We start from the raw sequence: 20,060 nt of genomic DNA, 5'->3' as shown, positions 1-20,060 counted from the left end.
GATCAAACTGTGACTATTATTGCCAACTAGTTGTTTTATTTATTACAATTAGTTATATTTCTCATGCGCCTTTCAAGATCTAAATCCTACCAAGGCAGCTTACAAGTAATAGTCAAGTGCATACCTCAAAAACACAATAAACAATACTAATATATTAAAATACATCAGAATCCTTCCAGCAGGGCAGTAGATCACCGTGTGGTGAGGGGAGCAAATCTAAGGGTGGGGTGTTCTCCTGTCTCCCGTTCCTAGAAGCCTTCCTACAGGAGAGTTGATGGTAGATTGTCCTGGTGGGAAAAGGGGGCAGGAGAGTAGGGAAAGGGATCAGGGTGAGATGGTGCACAGTTTTATATCTCTTAACGCTAAGTTATTTAGGACTCTCCTTTGTTATTTAGGAGTAACCAACTAAATGTATGCATAAATTTGAAGCCAATGCCTTTTCTTAGGGGCTGTTGGACATTACTTTAACTGTGCCTCATGAATATACCCACAGTGGAGGTGAACGGTCCTCTATTTTGAACAAGTGTCCTGGAAGGCACCATATTGCGAAGTTATCTTTCGGCAACTCTTGAGAGGGCCCTCGGCAAATAGTCAGAATATATCGGTTTGAAATCGTCTTTGCAGAACAATTTTCTCCAAAGAACTGAGGGCAGTACATTGTAACAATATGGCTGAACAGTGAATTGAACCTGGGTCTTCTTGGTCGACCTAGTGCAACGCTGTATTCAACTTATCCCATGGCTCTCCTGCAGAGAGTGCCGAACTTTTCTTCAGGAAAGCAATTCCGGTCAAGCTGAGCAGAGTAATGTGTGGTGCTGTACTGGCCTTGAGTAAAGAGATTTCACTCCTGAGAACTTGGCACCACAGACATTGCAATCTTTATTGATCATCTACCTAAGAGTTTTCTCTGCATGTTGAAGTGATTTCTAAATTGACCTCTCTGTTGTACCCCTGCAGCAGTATGCACTAGTCACAAGAAGGAATCAGAAAGCTGAAGAAAAGCCAATGGAACAGCTGGCATCTAGAGGAAAGAACTGGGAGGGGGGAGCAGTGTTAATGTTAATACCTTTCAAGTTTATCTTGGAAATAAAATGTTAGTTCAGTTGAAGACACAAACCACAGGGAAATGGAACCTATAGAAATGTAGAGTTTAAGGTAGACGTGAAAAAAGTTGATGCTCCACTATGTGTATGACTTGTGCCTAAATGTTACCCATCTTGATTGATCCCCGGGTACCTGTAGGTGTGAGGAATGCATATCCTGTAAAATTAAGTACTCTGGTTTTCCTGGTCCTTTCCTTGCCTGTGTTTTCCCCAATTGCCTGAAGGTTTTCCTGTTGTCTGAAGACTGAGCTTAGAAGTTAGTTAGGTTTGTTGGTTTCAGAGCTGCTGAATGCCAAGCTTTCCATCACTCTCCAATTATGATCTCATAGGCGACGGCTTCAGAACTCTCACGTCAGCAGCAGCAGGTGAGGTTTTAACAACTCTCCGTAGGACTGATTGTTGTCTAGGCCCTCCCCAACCTGGAACCCTTCAAATGCTTTGGACTACGGCTGCCCTCCACCACAGCTAATGGAGGAAAAGGCTATCAATGGTTACTAGTCATGAGAAATGTGTCCTACCTCTCCTATTGGAGACGGTTTGCCTCTGAATACTATTTGCTGGAAAATGACTCCAGAAGAGAGGCCTATTTTGCCTATGTCCAGCTTGGGGACCTCCCATAGGTAACTGATTAGTCACTGTAGGGAACAGGATGCTGGACTAGAGGCCTTTATTTGCATCCAGTAGGGCTCTTATTAGGAAACAGGAGGCATCCAATGGAGTGAAGGAGCAGTAGTCCCTCCTCCCTTTTTTTCTTCCCACCTCCCCTTCCTTCCCATTGATCAGACAAAGACTCACTTGACATGCTAAAACCTGACAAAATGTGGCTGCTTACGTTTATGCTCGGTTCTACAGATCCACACCCTCTTACCAAACAAAGGCAAGGTCCGGTAAAATTATTAAACAGGAACAGTCTTGGGAACCTGCCTGCAAGTTTCAGATTCCTCCACCTTATGCATACACCCAGGAATCTCTTGGAGTGGATGGTGAACAGCAACAGAGTGGAAAAGTAGAGCAGTGGCATTTTACTGACTTCAAAACTCAAGGGAAGAAAGACCAGGAGGAGGAGGAGAATAACAGTACGTTTAGCATCCTTTGTATGTCCTTGGAATCTCACGGGATACGTGCAATGGAGCCACTATCTGATAGCAACTCAGCAGAGGGAGGGAGAGTATGGACACAGTAACTTCATCAACATTACCAGGTATTTTACAAGCAAACCTTTCTGCATATAAATTGGAAAGCAGTGCAAAGTAGTGTTTGGGCATCAGGGGTGTTTGGGAATTTTGAACTTTGATTGTCATACCATGACCAGATTCAAAGTCCCTCCCACCTTGCATTCACCCCAGCTGAACTGGGAAGCTCAGCTCCAGTCAAGCCTAAGTCTGTCTCCTGCCTAGATTCCTTGTCTTATATGTCTGTTTTTTTGCCGTGATAGAATTTGACACCATCCACAGTCTGAAACAACTGGAGTGCAGCAGGTAGCTTCATTACAATAGCTGCATCTGTCTAATGAAGTGTTGGTTCAACACCATCCACTAAAACAGGTAGCCAGTGTGAGCTCTCCAGGTATCATTGGACTACAGCTCCCATCATTGTGCCATTGTAATGGGCTGGTGGGTGTTGTTGTCCTACAACATCTGCAGGGCACCACGTTGGCTATCCCTGCACTAAAACCCCAAGCAAGCAAGCAATGCCACAAACTGCAGAGTAAAACCTCAAACTCACTAACCTAATCTGCCTGGGATGGAGGAAGAAATCCTTCCAGAAACTCAAATCACAGGTCAGCCCAACCCAACTTTGAACTTGTAGCCACCACTGAAAGAAACTGCTGGGGTGCAAGTCCCCCTGATGTGTTAGCTGTGAAACAGAAGTGCTTCTATGTATTGCAGTGGTAGGATGTTGCTTTATTTATTTCTCAGGTCCCTTTGGCATTGGGCTGAGCATATTTCCTGGTGGCGGGAGATGGGAGGGAGAAAGACTTGCAGCAGGACATCTTCTCATACGTTTCTCTGGATTTCATCTTGGAGTCTGATCTGTACTAGCACTAGTTCTCCAGGGTTTCAGACGGGGGTATTTCCCAGCCCTAACTGGAGATGCTGGGATTGAACCTGGGAATGTTCTGCATAGAAAGCACGTATTCTACCACTCGGCGATGGCCTTTCCCCCACTTGCACTAGTGGACGTCTACATCAGAGAGATGCATTCCATCACTAGTTCCAATGCAGTACAATCCTGTGTTTGTCTAATGGGATGTAAGTGTTACTGCGTTCAATAGGACTTAACCCCCAGGTAACTGTGTATGGTAGATGTGACTAACCTGTAGCCCTCCGTATGTTGGTGGATGACAACTCCTATCATCCCTGGCCCTGGCATTGCTGGTTGGAGCCAATGGAGTACCAAAGCATCAGGAGCTCAGAGAACCACAGGTGAGCAGGATTGCAGTCCTGCTCCAGAGAAGTAAGAAGAAATACCTACTTTATTAATTTATATGGGATATTTCTAAACCTAGCCGGACCCTGAGATCATCTTCTGGGGCCCTCCTTCGTGGGCCGCCTCCTTGAGAGGTCCAGAGGGTGGCAACACGAGAACGGGCCTTCTCTGCAGTGGCTCCCCATCTGTGGAATGCTCTCCCCAGGGAAGTTCGCCGGGTGTCTTCATTATACACCTTTAGGCACCAGGCAAAAATGTTCCTTTTTAACCAGGCCTTTGGTTGACCTGATCAACATCCCATACCCATTTAAAATGTGGCTCTTTTGGGGGGGGGGGTTATTATTGGGTTATTGCTTTTATTTTTATTTTATATACTGTGATCTTTTTATGTGAACTGCCCTGAGACCTCCAGATATAGGGCGGTATATAAATTCAAATAAGAATAAGAATAATTAAACAAAAAACAAAAAAACTCTTAAACGTTACCAAATACCATCCTGTTGTACAACTGCAATGAATAAAACAGTTAAAAACAAATTTCCAAAGAGAAATTGGATACTGTCCCCAAGACAATCTTCAGTTATTTATATTCAAATGGTTTGCATCGGTTGTGAAAAAGAGCTGGACATTGGTGCAGGATTCCATAATTAGGAAGCCTAGTGTAGAATTTGAAGTCCATTTAGGAAGTTTTTTCCAAATGGTTGAAAGGCATTAATTAGTTCAAGTTTGCTATCAATTCACCATGCAGTGAATGCGGCTTTTTTTTCTTGGAAGCTAACATTTTGTTTCTAATTTCACCCTCCAGTCAGCACACAAACTGAAGTAATAGAGCCAATAACCACAGCTAGCCTCTTGTCCTTTTCCTGAATCATTTCTGGTCAGACAGGTTTATACTGCTCATTTACCATAGTTACACAACCCCAGCTGAGCTGCCAGCTGGCAAATTCAGGAAGCTGTCAATTAAGGGTGAAGTTTGCTTTCACTTCCTATGTTTCTAATTTGGACCCTTGATTTGAATTTCAAAGCCAAGGTGTAAAAGAGCTCAAACACAAAATCTGCATGTCTGTTGTTGTTTTGAAAAGATATATTCAACATTTTAGTTATGTAAAATAGTCTGGCATGGTTTTGCTGCTGCATATCACTCATTATATTGGATATGCACTAGGGCAGTTCAAGAAGAGAGTTTTACATCCGTTGTCCTGGCCCTCCCTGCCGAACAAAGAACTCAAGCTCCCAGTTCAGTTTCTGCCAAAGTCTTCAATGCATAAATCAGAACGGTACAGAGGCAAAGCACAGATTAATTACAAGGTGCAGCAAGCACACAAGAGATATAGATACAGTATATGGCCAAGCACAAGCTAAGCCATTGATCCAACAAGCCACATGCCCCCCTGCACCTTGCTTTTTGAAGGGCAGGGTGAGCACAGCATTTAGTGCAGCAAGCAATGGGAATCTCTGGAGTGAGCAAACAAGCGGGCACTCCTCCCTTTACACCTCAACTACTCCCTTGCCTATCCTCTCTCAGCTTGACCCTCCCCTCATAGCTTTGCCAAACCCCTCTGTGAAGCGGCTCTCCCCCTCCACTAAACAGCTCACCTGAGCCCAAACTGCTTGCTCACTTGCCTACCACTCTGTTATCATGCTAGAGTGGGCATGGACACCTACTGGTGGTCACGCAATTTGCAGCATGACAATAGCCTTTTTAATATGTATAGGAACATACATAGTACAGTGGTACCTCGGGTTACGAACTTAATTCGTTCCGAAGGTCTGTTCTTAACCCGAAAGCGTTCTTAACCTGAGGTGCGCTTTCGCTAATGGGACCTCCCACTGCCAGCACACGATTTCCATTCTCATCCTGGGGCAAAGTTCGCAACCCAGAGCAACTACTTCTGGGTTAACAGTGTTTGTAACCCAAAGTGTTTGTAACCCAAGGTACGACTATTCTAAAATTATAAAGAAGAAGTTTGTAATCTCAGCAGAGGCATCCTGTGAGGGCTTCTGTGGTTAAAAGGCAGCCTTTCCCTTTTTTATTTCTCCCCTCACCCCCGCAACTAAGTCCCTCATGACAATGTCTGAGGAGAAAATTGTAGAGAGCAAAGGGAGTTCTAGGACCAGCCATAGCTTGGATAGACAGACATAGTTCCTCTCATCTAATCTCATTTTATCTCCTATGCTCTCACGAGTTTAGAATTCCAGGATATTGGGCAGTATATGCAAACTAACAAACAAATAACCACATGGAAGAGCTATCCCCATGTGCATGTTGATAACTCTGGCCTTTACTGGCTGGAGGAACAAGAGGCTACATTAAGGGGTTTGGCTAGCTAGAAAGCCTTTCTCAGCTCTCCTTCCATTAACTTCCTTAAGTCAACTTTTCTTAGGTTCCAAGTCTAAGTGTTTAAAAGTTGTGGCTCAAATTAGAACACGAGTGTCAGTGAGTGCATATAAGGGTTAAAATTCCTTGTAGGAAAAGCCCTTCGAACTGCCTTTGGGCCTGCTCCCCAACATTTGAAAGTCAAATCCATAGGTATTTCCATTGTTTGCCTAGCAAAAGGAAATGTCAGTTCTGCTGCTTCAGTACATCTGGTGTGGTGTTGACTATTCTGGCAGTGAACTACACTGAGCCATTTCCTTCTTTCTGGCTACTCAGGTTGCATTCCTAAAAGGTGGAAGCTTTAAGCAAGTGAGCGGGTGTCTGTGGCTACTTTGACAACACTGGCTATTTTCAGACGTGACTTGAAGGAGCTACGTCTGCCTGCTTTTCTTGCAGGGCAGTCCTCCAACTGGACTTGTGGCCACGTGTGCTTACCATACTCTTCCTTCCCCTTTCCCATATGACTTTACCAGGATGTTCTGCTGCCTTTGTAAGCAGCTGGACTGGTTAGACAGGGAGCAGATTGCCAGCAGTAGTGGTTGCATTCAAGCTGTCTTCCTGAGGAGAAGGGGTGGGAAATTTTCTCCTTGCAGCACACATGCTTAGACTCTTCTGTGCTTTCCTGTTGGCTCAATTCCTCCTAGACGGCTTGATGGTGGCATGAAAAATAAAGATGCAGCGGAGAAAGACCAAAGAGGATGACACTCTGATCACAGATGAGCAGGATCTCCAGGAGGCCGGTTATGGGAGCTTAAAGACCACGGAGGACTACATATATGAATTCATCACCTTGGGCCCCGAGAAAGTCTCAAAGCAGACCACATATGAAAGCTTTGCTGATAACTATGGGCAGAATATAGAGGATGCCAAGGGTGGGAGGCAACCCATGAGTTACCCTGAGGTCCCACGGGTAAGAAAAAATTACTTGTCTTTTTTAGGGTTGAGGAAGAACTGGCTGTTTAGGTACATATTTTCTAGGCAGAGGTGGGAAAACTCAGGACTGGGGCCAAAGTCAGCCCTCTAATCCTCTCTGACTGGCCTTCAGGACTCTATGTGCCAATCTCCACCCAAACCCCCTATTCCCAGGACTCAAGACTCACCCCTCACCAGCCCTGCCTTGAGTGTTTTTGCCTCACCATAAAGTTGTCCTTGGACTCAGATAATGTCTCTTATCCTTTGTACAGTAGACTACATTCCAGTCGCACAAAAATTAGAAGTTCCTCCTATACACGCACCCCTTCCTATCTTCCAGGGCCAGTGAGAAGCGTGGCCCAGAAAGGAAGAGAGACTTAGGGAAAGTTCAAAGGGCCAGACAGAAAGGCTCTGAACACCACATGCTTTAAAGTTAGAGGCACATCTTCTACAGCAGGGATTCTCAAACCATTTTCCTCTGGGCCACACTTTCAGAATAAAAATTTGCTCACACCACATTTTTAAAGTGATAAGATACATTGGAAAACAAAAAGAAACAACTAGCAGTTCTTTTAAAGATCCATATCCTGCAAATAAAAATAAAAATATTTCGATCCTATCCTATCCTATAGGATATGTTTAAATATTTCTTTGATTGCCTCTGAGTCTTCCTGCCGCACTTGCCGCCCTCTCCTGCCACACCAGTGTGGTGCACAACACTCTTTGAGAACCACTGTTCTAGACAGTATTGTTACAAAAGCCCGGCGCCTGCCTCCTCTCTCTGCCAAGCAGTGGCCAGAGCGCATGGGGTCACAGGCACACATACAGGGTCTGTGTCCCTTCAGAGAACAGAAGGCACAGTGGAGGCTGCCGTACTTTAAGAAATAGGGTTTATTTGTCTATTAATACCTTCCATCTGCATGGAGGGCGTCCAGATCTTACAGCATGGCCCAGAGCATGGGCAGGCAAACTATGGGCCGGATCCGGCCCAATCACCTTCTAAATCTGGCCCACAGACGGTCTGGGAATCAGCGTCTTTTTACATGAGTAGAATGTGTCCTTTTATTTAAAATGCATCTCTGGGTTATTTGTGGGGCCTGCCTGGTGTTTTTACATGAGTAGAATATGTGCTTTTATTTAAAATGCATCTCTGGGTTATTTGTGGGGCATAGGAATTCGTTCATTTCTCCCCCCCCAAAAAAAATATATAGTCCAGCCCCCCACAAGGTCTGAGGGACAGTGGACCGGCCCCCTGCTGAAAAAGTTTGCTGGCCCCTGGCCCAGAGCATTGCAGGCAGTCCTTCCTTCACCCTCACCAAGATGGACCTCCCCTTTCTTCCTCTTTCTTTTTCCCAGAAGCCACTTGCCCTCCCCCAGAACAGTTACCCTGGCAACCTTCCAACTCTCCAGTCTCTTGTCACACCTGGGACAAGGAGTTGTTGACCCTCAATTGCTCTCTGTTGTAATGCTAACAGCTCTGCTCTTCCCTCAGCCAGCCAGACTGGTTTGCATAAGGCTGTCCAGGAATCCCCCTGCAGTTTCTTATTCTCCCTTCATATCACAAAGAACTCCAAATCCTAGCATTTATTAATTTCTAGGGTTTAGAGGAGTCCCCCCTATTTCTATAACAGTATAATTCTATAGAGCCCTATTGTGGAGGAGGTGAGCAGGGATGGGGAGGAAGGTGTTTTTGCCCTCACACTTGAACTGTTGGGAGAAGAAAGGTACAGTGGTACCTCTGGTTAAGAACATAATTCGTTCTGGAGGTCCATTCTTAACCTGAAACTGTTCTTAACCTGAGGTACCACTTCAGCTAATGGGGCCTCCCACTGCTGCTGCACCATTTCTGTTCTCATCCTGAAGCAAAATTCTTAACCCGAGGTACCACTGTATTAAGGCGGAACAAGCCAGCCCTCCACCAGCCAGCATTGTGATATCAGACCTGACATGAGAAGCCTCTGTTCTCTAGCAACAAGACCTAGATTGATTTACACCCCACTTTATGTGAGTGGGATTCCACTCATGCAAAGGGACTTCCTCTTCTCCCCCTTGAAACCCCTTGTGTCTCACAAAAGGCTGCTCTAGCAACAGTTCCCGAACCCTCACGAGCAGATTTTGAGGGGCACTGGGGCGGGGGAAAGGACAAAAAAATGAATTTCTGCCAAGCAAGTAGAAATCTGTTCTGCTCATGCACACAGCTTTGAATACAACTCATGGTTACTGTATATGACTTGTATATTATTCAAACTAGCTTGTCCTTATTGAGGAAGGAAGAGGAATAGGCAGATTTGGATGTAGTAGTGCAAGGTGGTAAAACTGGGCATGAGAAAAGCTAAACGGTAGTTGGGTCAGCCCTACTGTGCAACAAAGTGAAGCTGGTGGCTTTAGGAAGTGGAGTTTAGGGGAACAGATGAAGGTACGGTAGTATTTGGTGTCTCATGGAGGGAGACTTTTTCGAGTGCTAGCAGGTGATGGTGCCATTTGGTGCTCTGTTTCAGATGCAACAATGGCTTGAGCCAACATTAATAGGTTGTTTCATCCCTCTTCTAACTCTGCAAAGTGAGACGTTCAGCTACAGGACCCTCTTTGAGGTTATGGTAATAGTTGTGGAGGGCTGAGGAGAGCCATTGATTGTATTAGCACATAAATGATAAGACATGAACCTTGCATGCATCCTAATTGTTTCCACTTCATGTGAGTGGGCAAACAATCTATAATAACTTAAGGTTGTGTCCCAATCCAGGATTGTGGTTTGTTTCTTCTAGGCAAGCCAGGATTCATAAGCCAGCAGCAAACCTTGGCTGACAGCAAGGCTAACCATCTTGGTTTGTTAGAGAGAACAAGCCGTGATTCCAGGATTTTCCTTTCCAGATGATTTACCGACTTGCATGAAGGGTATAGTGAAACAGATATGGGGTGATCAGGCTGCGTGCACCAGTATGCAGCCCATGCAAAACACAGTATATTAAGCCAATGTTCTTGCTTTGGCATTATGGGCAAACACTGCCATACTGAGAGATTCAGCACTCAAGGCTGGAGCAGCAAATTCTTGCTTCTTGTATTTTAGTGATGATTTGGACTGACCAAAAATGATGGCACTATTCTAATCTCCTTTAGACAGCTAGCACTGCTGGACTGAGAAATATGACCCTATCTACTACTATCATTTTGTTTACAGAGGAATAAACAAGTGCCATTAAGCCATGCTGTGAAGAGCGCTGCGAACCTCTTCAGTGATGAGACAGCCAGGATAGGTAAGAGAACACAGTTCATCACTAAATGCACAAGCTGGGTAAAGATTTCTGAGATCAGCAGGACTTCCCTGATATTCTATGATATCATAGAATCATAGAATTGCAGAGTTGGAAGGACCCGAGGGTCATTTAGTCCAACCCCCTGCAGGAAGCTGAACACGTAGTTCCCCATCCAATTTGAAACCATACCAGAACCTACTTAGCTTTACAAATGTGCTAGCAGTTTTTTTGCTGCACCACTAGGAGGTGGTCATTCTTGAAGGAATGCTGCCTTAGTTCCTTTCCATTGCTCTGAGAACTCAGCAATTGTCTTATAGACACGTTTTACAAGTTTTATTCTTTTTGCAGATTTTAACTTTAAGTATGTTATTCAGGTTTTAATTTTTTGGTTTTGTAACAAGTGCATATAAAACCCCCAAAAGTTCAGGAACACAGTGACTGGAAAATTGATTTGTGCATGAGTTCCTACTCCTAACTGCTGAAGTATTACTTTTCTCAACATAGTCAAAGTTAAACCCCCCCCCCAATTTTTCTCTTTTCTGTTCTGTTCTTAGATAGAACCATATATGATATTGAAAGGCTGAATTTGTTTTGAATGTTTTGTAATGTCGATCCATCTTTTTCTTTTAAAAATCAGTTAAAAACAAAACAGAAATGTGATTTTCCTGTGCATTTGCATGCTCTAATTGGACAGCAGGAAAAGGTGATAGGTAGTGCAGCAAGAGTGAGTCCCTAGTCTGTTCCTACCTTTCCTGTAGCACCCCACTGTCATCTAAGATTCCCCTATGTCCACTCCATGCTGTTCCCCATACTTAGGATGTGACAGATGTTTAGGGTGACTAATTGCCTTCCTACTTGGCTTACTGCTGATGTTATATTTGTATTGTGTGTGTGTGCTTTGTCTCAGACTTTATTCTGGTATGGGAATCAGATTACCAGAATTTGGAAGGACAAGGTGATGTGGCTGAGAAATCAAATCGAAGGCAGAAGAGATCGCTTGAAATACATAGTGTGTGGCGAGAGAATTTTCTGAAGAAACTCCAGAAGAAAGGGATTAGAATGGAAAAGGTAACCGGACTCTTCTGTTCTAGTATTTTGTGGGTTTTGTTTTGGTTAAGTGCTGGGTGTAGCGGGGTGGGGGATGGAAGAGACTTCTTCTTTTAGCTTTTTCTTGATTGTTACTGATGTATCTGCCCTCCTCTTATTTAACCCTTTTAAAGTTCCACTGCTCAAAATTGTACCTGAAGAGTGGAGGGCAAAACAAACTCAACTGTAAGCTCAGCTCCAGTTCCCCTCATCAACAGAGCCCTACTGGTCAAAACTGTGCCTGTGTTTGATTACTCACAAGGTTAAAAATTAAAGCATAACAATACGGGTGGGTCAATCTACATCCTTTCTGTAAATAGAAGTCCCAATACCAACATTTTGTGTATTTATTTTATGGAATTATTTACACCCTGCCTTATTTGTAGTCCAAAACATCTGGTGGGCACCAGATTGGTGAAAACTACACTAATGCAATGACATGGTTTCAGACATTTTTTTCCTACTGCATCACTGGTTTATGAATGTGTCTCTCAGTACTGTGGATATGACTATACCTTTATGGCAGCCTTTCTCAACCTGTGGGTCCCCGGATGTTTTGGGACTACAACTCCCATCACCCCTAGCTAGCAAGGCCAGAGCTCAGGGATGATGGGAGTTGTAGTCCAACAACATCTGGAGACTCACAGGTTGAGAACCACTGCTTTATGGGATCAAAGCTAGTAAACTTACTTTTGGGAAAGGAAAAGTTGAGATTAATTTCAGCATAGTATAGCTGTATGAAAGTAATGGAAACAACAGCCCTATGATGCAGAGGGCTACATACATTTGTCCTCAGCTGTAGAAGATTGCTTGAGTGCCTCATTAAAAAAATACTTGTCTTGCAAAGAAGCTCCATGTAGCTGACTGACCCTAATGCTTCCCATCTCCTTTTTCCTTTCTAGCACATTGCCCAGAATGCAAGGAAGCTGGTGCACTTTATATTGCTGAGCGCTCCTTGGAGTGTGCTCTGTTATTATGCTGAAGACCTCAGGCTGAGGGTTCCCTTGCAGGTGAGAATGTTATGGAGCTTAAATGCCAGTGGGTCAAACTTTGTTCTCTGCTTAGGTTGTAAGTTTCAAGGTGGCAATGCTTCTGAAAACCAGTTGCTGGAAACCACAGGCGGGGAGAGTGTTCTTGTGCTTGAGTTCCCACAGGCATCTGCTTGGTCACTGTGCAAACAATATGCTGGACTAGCTAAGCCAGATCCCTGCAGTGCTTGTCAGAAGCCCAGTCCTGTTCTTGGCATGACAGCGTAAGTCCAGAAACTCTCTTAGCCAATCTCTTGCAGAAGCTGGCTTGACTTGTTTTTTAGGTCTTGCTGTATCCATTAATCAAACCCCACATTTACTAATACCAGAAATTATGGGGAGAACCTGGCAACCAATAATTTTAGGAGAAAGTTTCCACCTGCAAACCCATAACAATGCAAACAGCAAATGGGGCGGTAAGATTGTTGTTCCTGGACTGTGTCTTATCAGACTGCAGGTGGAGGCGGGGGGTTGCATATTTAAATGCTACCCCATTAAAAAGGTTTTCTACATAACATTCTATGTTGGAAACAAGAGTAGGCAAGAATCTGATTGTGGAATCTAGTTTCTATGTACAGGCTTTTGTTTTTATTAGGCAAAAGGTTGTGTCATTTGGTCCTCCACCAAAAACCCATGGGTCCCCTCTTCCCTGAAACTGGGCTTGAAAGAAGCATTCTGTTGTAGCCAATAGAATAGTGTTACAAAAGCTGGGTGCCTGCCCCTCTCTGCCGAGTGGTGGCAAGAGCCCGAGGGGTCCCAGGCACACACACAGGGTCTATGTCCCTTTGGAGGATAGAAGACACGGCGGAGACTGTTCTGGCTTTAAGAAATGTGGTTTAATCACCTATTTCCACCTTAAGTCTGCACTGATCTTATGGTATGGTCCTTTCCTGAAGCAGTTGTGCAAGCAGTTTTGCCAGCATCCCCTTCCAGCTTTTCTTCCTCCTCCTTCTTCCCGGAAATCTCTTGCCCTCCCCCAGAGCAGTTACCCTGGCAAGCTCCCAAATTCCCAGTCTCTAGTCACACCTGGGGTGGGGGGGAGGAGTTCCCTTGTATTGTTAATGGCCCTCTATGAACCGTTGCTCAGTCCCTGCTCCTGCCAACCTAGCAGTTCAAAAGCACGTCAAAGTGCAAGTAGATAAATAGGTACCACTCCGGCAGGAAGGTAAATGACATTTCCGTGCACTGCTCTGGTTTTGCCAGAAGCGGCTTAGTCATGCTGGCCACATGACCCAGAAAAACTGTCTGCGAACAAATGTCGGCTCCCTCGGCTAGTAAAGCGAGATGAGTGCCTCAACCCCAGAGTTGTTCACGACTGGACTTAACTGTCAGGGGTCCTTTACCTTTTACGAAAAGCTTGGCCTTTCGCTCAACATCCAAAAAACCAAAGTGCTGCACCAACAAGTACAAAACAACCCCTCTGCAGCGCCACAAATCCAACTCAATGGCATAACGTTGGAAAATGTTGATCACTTCTCCTACCTGAGCAGTTATCTTTCCACAAGGGCCGATGTTGATGCCAAAATCCAGCATCGCCTGAGCTCTGTGAGTGTGGCTTTCTCCCAGTTGAAGTGCAGAGTGTTTGAGGACTGGGACATTCACAGGGAAACCAAAATGCTTGTTTACAAAACTATCATACTACCAACCTTACTGTATGCTTGTGAAACATGGACCACTTATAAACGCCATCTCCAACTCCTTGAAAGTTTCCATCAATGGTGTCTCCGAAAATTTTTACACATCACTTGGGAAGACAGGCGAACCAATACCAGTATACTGGAAGAAGCAAAGATCACCAGTGTTGAAGCGATGATTCTTCAACATCAACTTCATTGGACTGGTCATGTTGTGTTGATGCCTGATTATCGTCTTCCAAAGCAACTACTCTATTCCAAACTTAAAAATGGGAAGTGTAATGTTGATGGTCAACAAAACAGTTTAAAGACTGTCTCAAGGCAAATCTTAAAAAATGTATTATAAACACCAACAATTGGGAAACACTTGCCTGCTAGTGCTCCAATTGGAGAACAGCCTTTACCAAAGGTGTCATGGGGTTTGAAGACACTCGAACTCAGGACGCAAAGGAGAAACGCGCAAATGCACACCGTGATCAACTCCTGCCCAGAAACCAATGTCCCCACTGTGGAAGGATGTGTGGATCCAGAATTGGCCTCCACAGTCACTTACAGACTCATTGTTTAAACCGTGTTTATGGAAGACAATCTTACTCTGCTACGAGTGATCGCCAAAGAAGAAGAGATTGTTCTTTTGATAGCCATAGCTCGCCAGGTTGGTTTGCATAAACAGCCCAGGAATTCCCTGTCTGGTACATATCCCCATTAATCAAAATCCTAGTACAGTATTTATTCATTCTTAGGATTTAGTGGGGACCCCCCCCCTAGATCCATAGCAATAGATTCTGTGTGTGTGTGTGGTACCCACAAATGGGCCCAAAAATGTTGCCAACCCCTGCTTTAACAGAACCTCAGGTTCTTTCACCTTTTGCTTGGTCTTGCCTGTGTTATTTCTCTTTCCTCCCTGTCTTGTATGCAGACTGTTAAGAGTGTCCCCCTCCCTGCACCTGCTTAGCATATACAGTAGAGTTATCTGTTGTTTTATCCCTCAGGTTGTGCCCAATATTCAGGCTGTAGCTAACTGGTCTCACAGGTTGCTGGTGAAGCTGGGCATCCCCAATATGCTCTATGATGAGGTTCCTAACTTTCCCTTGGATTACTACACCTGTCATTTCAAGGCAAATAAATTACCCTGGTAAGAATTTGGAATTAATTATTCTTTGACCCACCCTCTTCCCAAATTAGAGCAGACATTCAGCTATATATAAATGTCACTATTTTGGTTTTATTTGCTGTTTTTGATTTTCCACTATCTGCTGCTTTCATGTAGCACCTTCTCGTTGCTTTTATTGATGTTGGGAGATGGCTTTTGGAAAGCTCCCTCAGCGGCTCTTCATGTGGAAAAACAGGGCAAAATTTTAAGAAATACATCTTACTACTGGCTTTAAGGTTGCAATTCTATATCCACATACCCAGGAGTAAGCCCCATGAAACTCGGATGGACTTCTTAGTCGACATGGTTAAGACTGCAGTTTGTGGATAGAAAAAAGTCACAATACCAGTCATATTTGGGAGTCAAGTGTACCTTAGTAAACCCATGTGAACAAGATACCTCATGGACGTTATTAGGCATGACCCCACTTGCAAGTTTAAAAATATCAGAGCCAGTGTGGTGTAGTGGTTAAGAGCGGTAGTCTCGTAATCTGGGGAACCAGGTTCGCGTCTCCGCTCCTCCACATGCAGCTGCTGGGTGACCTTGGGCCAGTCACACTTCTCCGAAGTCTTTCAGCCCCACTCACCTCACAGAGTGTTTGTTGTGGGGGAGGAAGGGAAAGGAGAATGTGAGCCGCTTTGAGACTCCTTCGGGTAGTGATAAAGCAGGATATCAAATCCAAACTCTTCTTCTCTTCTTCTTCTTCTTTATTGGGCCTTCCCTTTTCCAATAAGACAATATAGTTACACAGAAGTTTTGTTTTTCATGTATTACAAATACTTACCTTTTAGGATACATCTCCTTCCGAGTCTGCTTACAGTAAACCTTAAACTAAACTTTAATCTTAAAAACCACAATGAACAACATAAATATATTAAGAAGTAATCAGGATCCCTCCAACAAGGCAGTTGGTGATAGAATGGCCTAGTGGGGTGGGGGAGGGGAGACCAAGTGAATCGGGCCTTGATGCCATCTTTTTCAATATCGCATCCTTCTCTCTCTAAAATGTTCTGCATATTGACGCTTGTTTTATATTCTATTATACATCACCTAGAGACTTGTTGCATGAGGCGGCTGATAAATAAGTAACTGGGGTCAACAGTGCCTTACAAACTATATGTGAGGATCTGAGGGCTTATGTACACTTTCCTTTCCTTTGCTCTTTCCAGGCCAGGTATCCTCTGAGATTTAAAGCTCTGTGTCCGAACTCCTTTTTTTCTGCTCTGGAGCTTTCTTTGCAAAAAGCTGATCTTTAAAGCTCAGTTGGAGCAAACGTCAATCCACAGAAAACCCAAATTGACGTTTGCTCCAATTCAACTATAAAGAGCGGGTTTTGTGGAGAAAACTTGGTCAACACAATGCACCCCTGCACGCTCTGACACGGAGCACTAAAGCATGGACCTCTGCCTGGAAAGAGCGTGGCAAAAGCTAAGTGTGAATAAGCCCTAATTGTCTCAGAAGTTTTTTAAACACACACATTATATTTTACCAATAACTTCTCCTTTTCTCGGGTTGCATACACATTGCATATACATTTAAATCACATTCAAAGTACATTTCTCCCCTCAAATAATTCTGAGCACTGTAGTTTACCCTTCACAGACTTACAATTTCCAGTAAGCTTTAACAAACAACCATTTTCTTGAGGGAGAAAATATGCTGTGAATGCACTCTAAAGTTTCAGTGTGTATGCAGCCTTGGTGTTAGAAGTGGTAGGCTCTAGGATTTCTGAGGCTGCCTCTCTTGACATTCCTGGTGATCTGCATATGTGTCTAGTCTTTTTTGATCAGAGATCTATAGTCTAGACCATGCAGTATTCTTCATATTTGTTAAGGATTAAAAACTATTACAGTGGTACCTTGCTTTTCGAACATAATCCGTTCGAGTTCTGAAACGTTCGAAAACAGAAAACTCAATAGCCGACAGCTGGGCCTCAGGATTTTGCACTCAGTAGAAGCCGCGTGGCGTGTTCGACTTCTGAGGCATGTTCGAAAACCGAAGCATTTACTCTCGGGTTTACGGCATTCGAAAACCAAAATGTTCATCAATGGAGACGTTTGAAAATTGATGTATTACTTTATTTGGGATTAAAAGCAATTATTCTCTCCTGCTTTGAATTTTCAGTAAGTTGTTGTTGTTAATATTAAACATTTCTCTCCAAGGTTTCTTGGGAGTGAACATCACGATACCTTCTTCAACACCACACAACGACACAGAATAGTAAGTCCCAAGTCCACATGGTGAAATGAATGCAAGCCTGGTGAAGTATGCAATGGGAACTGGAACTTGACTGCAGCTTCAGCACTCTTGATGGGTTTTGATATCCACCCAGTATGGTTACTGACTGGGCACAGAATCAAACAAACAAACATTTCACTTTTTCCCCTCATCCTGGCCTTTATTCTCTCTCTCCTTATTCAGTTTTTATCTGTTATTTTCTTCTTTGGTTGTGACTTTTTCTCCCTTCATCTCTCTGTACAACGTTTTGCCATTTCATAGGTCTCAAGATTCCCTTTCCTACTTCTTAACTGAGTGTAGCAGGTAGATTTATCTGTGATGACATTATGTTAAAAAAGGTAAAGAAAGAAAAACCAAGTCCTGTCATCCAAATTAAAGTATAGCCAGACTCCTGATAATGAGAGAAGGAAATGTAAAGTGAGAAGTAGAATATGAACAGTTAATCAGAATGATGGTGGAGAGGTACTATTGCAGATTTACTTTTTTTTAAAATATGGATGATGGCTGCTAACTGTAGAAGTCAAAATAACCTCTTTGTGCTTCCCTTCAGCTATATGAGATCCTGGCCACCACGTCATATGGCAACCCAAAGGCAGGGCAGGTTGGAATAGAAAGGCTGCTGAATGAGGAGGTCTTCACAGCTGCATTCCCATTGCATGATGTAAGTTGGCAAGTGCTCTTCCTATTCCACTTCCAAATGGGTTAGTTAGCCCATAGTGACACTGAAATAGAAAACAGGGAGATTTGAAAACATGAGCAGGCTGGCAGTGGCCTCAGGCGAAGGTCTTTCCATCATCACCTGCTACCTGACCCTTTCAAAAGTGTGGTGAACCTTTGGCCCTCCAGTTGTTGCTGAACTACAAATCCCGCCAGCTCTGTCTATTGGCCATGCTTACTAGGGCTTGGCGCTGTAGGTTAAACCACAGAGCCTAGGAATTTGCTGATCAGAAGGTTGGCGGTTCGAATCCCTGCGACGGGGTGAGCTCCCGTTGCTCGGTCCCTGCTCCTGCCAACCTAGCAGTTCGAAAGCACATCAAAAAGTGCAAGTAGATAAATAGGTACCACTCTGGTGGGAAGGTAAACAGCATTTCCGAGCACTGCTCTGGTTCGCCAGAAGCGGCTTAGTCATGCTGGCCACATGACCTGGAAGCTGTACGCCGGCTCCCTCGGCCAATATAGCGAGATGAGCGCCACAACCCCAGAGTCGGCCACAACTGGACCTAATGGTCAGGGGTCCCTTTACCTTTACTAGGGCTGATGGGAGTTATAGTTCAGCAACAACTGGAGCACCAAAGGTTCCCCCCACCTGCTTTAACTGGAGATGCCAGGGTGCCTTCTGCATGGTAATGACCCTGCCACTGATTTTGTGGAAATGTATGTCTCCAAGGACATCACAAAACTGTTCACTCTCAAGTATACAATCTTCCTGAAACAGCAGAATATAGAACATGCTAATTATGTATATAGGGAACAGGATCCTATGTAAAGTCTAGAGTGGGAGTTGTATACAGTGAGCTCCACTTTAGAGTGCACTTCCTTGCTGCAGACTGCTGTTTATATTGGCTAAACAGTTGTGCCTACATATTACCATAGATGGCAAAGAATCAAATGATCTCTTTTAAATCTTCAGCTAGGTCTTTTAAGTAGGCATTTTGCTCCTTTACAATACTGTAGTAATTTCACAAACAGAACTTCATTAAACCCAAGGTGAGGCTTCTTCAGGTATCTGCAATGGCACAGGAAAAGTGAAACTAAAGTAATTATTTTCGCCCTAGGCAAATGTTACGGAACATCACCAAATGCAAACAAATAGATATACTGGATTCTTTCCTTGTAGCCTAAAAACACCAGCCTTATTTGGCTTGCATTTGCCTTTGATCTGTCTGCATTTGGAATGGAATAAAGATTTGCAGGACTTGCTGAGCTTTCAAAATCTGAGTTCTGACCTACTTTGGGAGCTAAACAGCTATTTGCTTTATTTTAAAAATAAGTAAATTTGATGTAGCAGAGTTTGAGAACCCTGGCTTTAAAGCTCATGAATTATTCTGACTGTGCTGTAGATAGCTGGGGGGGAGAAATTCAGTTCAGTTTGCATCACAATGCGAGCTTACCCAGTTTGTTCTTTCCAAAGCAATACATGAACCAAAACGCAGCCGTCCTTCAGAATTTGCAATTGATGTGGAAAAATGGGAAACTGGACTTAAGCTTGGAAAGATGAAAAACTGAGTGAAACCAAATTTGACAGATTCCTTCATCCCTAGCTGAGTGTAGAGCATCTGACAGGGTTTTGGCAAGCAGAACCCACCCCTTTCAGTTATCATCTAAATATCTCCTTGATTGTTCGGAAGACAAACAATATACTTACAGTTTTGGATTTTGTTCATGCAATTCTGTGAAAGAGTGAATAGGTTTAATACTGGGCACCCCGTTTTCTCTGTTACAAATGAGGAAGTGTTGGGTTTTTTTCTAATACATATTAAAATTATGACCTATTCATGAAGGCTGCAATTGATTATTCTATTTTAAAAAGATACGTTATTCAACTCTTAACAGGGAATTTCTGCAAATTAATATAAAACACAGCACATTTTAAACAAATCTGTACTTGATATGGGTACTTTCCCTCTTCTGCCAAAAGGGTCCCTACAAGATTCCCCAGAAGGAGATTCCCCATATTCAGCTAAATCAGAGGCAGATTCTTTTCCACTACTGGGCCCAGTGGAGCAAGTGGAATAAGTACCAGCCATTGGATCACATCCGCAGGTACTTTGGGGAGAAGATTGCTCTCTACTTTGCCTGGCTTGGTGAGTAAAAGGCCGCTTATGTCCATTTCCCTAGCATCTTG

At 43.8% G+C, this 20,060-nt stretch overlaps 1 protein-coding gene and 1 long non-coding RNA gene across 5 annotated transcripts in view; one reads left to right on the top strand and one right to left on the bottom strand.

Moving 5' to 3' along the window:
• Positions 1-2: 2 nt before the first annotated feature.
• Positions 3-1,327, bottom strand: LOC128414522 (uncharacterized). Its single transcript, XR_008330681.1, has 2 exons — positions 1,237-1,327; positions 3-287 (listed from the first exon to the last, which is right to left on the bottom strand). It is a non-coding gene; the product is annotated as an uncharacterized LOC128414522 (long non-coding RNA).
• Positions 1,328-2,091: 764 nt separating this feature from the next.
• ANO7 (anoctamin 7) overlaps positions 2,092-20,060 on the top strand; it is a 32,513-nt gene continuing 14,544 nt past the window's right edge. For 3 of the 4 annotated variants that reach the window (XR_008330680.1, XR_008330679.1, XM_053389922.1), the window contains exons 1-9: positions 2,213-2,304; positions 6,555-6,820; positions 10,001-10,076; positions 10,984-11,144; positions 12,065-12,172; positions 14,817-14,959; positions 17,140-17,197; positions 17,766-17,876; positions 19,854-20,019. Coding sequence is in view for 2 of the 4 variants with exons in the window: in XM_053389922.1 (XP_053245897.1) it covers positions 6,584-6,820; positions 10,001-10,076; positions 10,984-11,144; positions 12,065-12,172; positions 14,817-14,959; positions 17,140-17,197; positions 17,766-17,876; positions 19,854-20,019 (1,060 nt within the window). In the remaining 2 variants the exon portion in view is untranslated. Of the gene's footprint in view, positions 2,180-2,212; positions 2,305-6,554; positions 6,821-10,000; positions 10,077-10,983; positions 11,145-12,064; positions 12,173-14,816; positions 14,960-17,139; positions 17,198-17,765; positions 17,877-19,853; positions 20,020-20,060 lie in introns of those variants that run through there. The other variant, XM_053389924.1, reaches the window with a different exon arrangement.

The sequence above is a fragment of the Podarcis raffonei genome, chromosome 5 (assembly GCF_027172205.1).
Source record: "Podarcis raffonei isolate rPodRaf1 chromosome 5, rPodRaf1.pri, whole genome shotgun sequence".
Classification (NCBI taxonomy): domain Eukaryota; kingdom Metazoa; phylum Chordata; class Lepidosauria; order Squamata; family Lacertidae; genus Podarcis; species Podarcis raffonei.
This window is presented reverse-complemented; position numbering and strand designations above follow the sequence as displayed.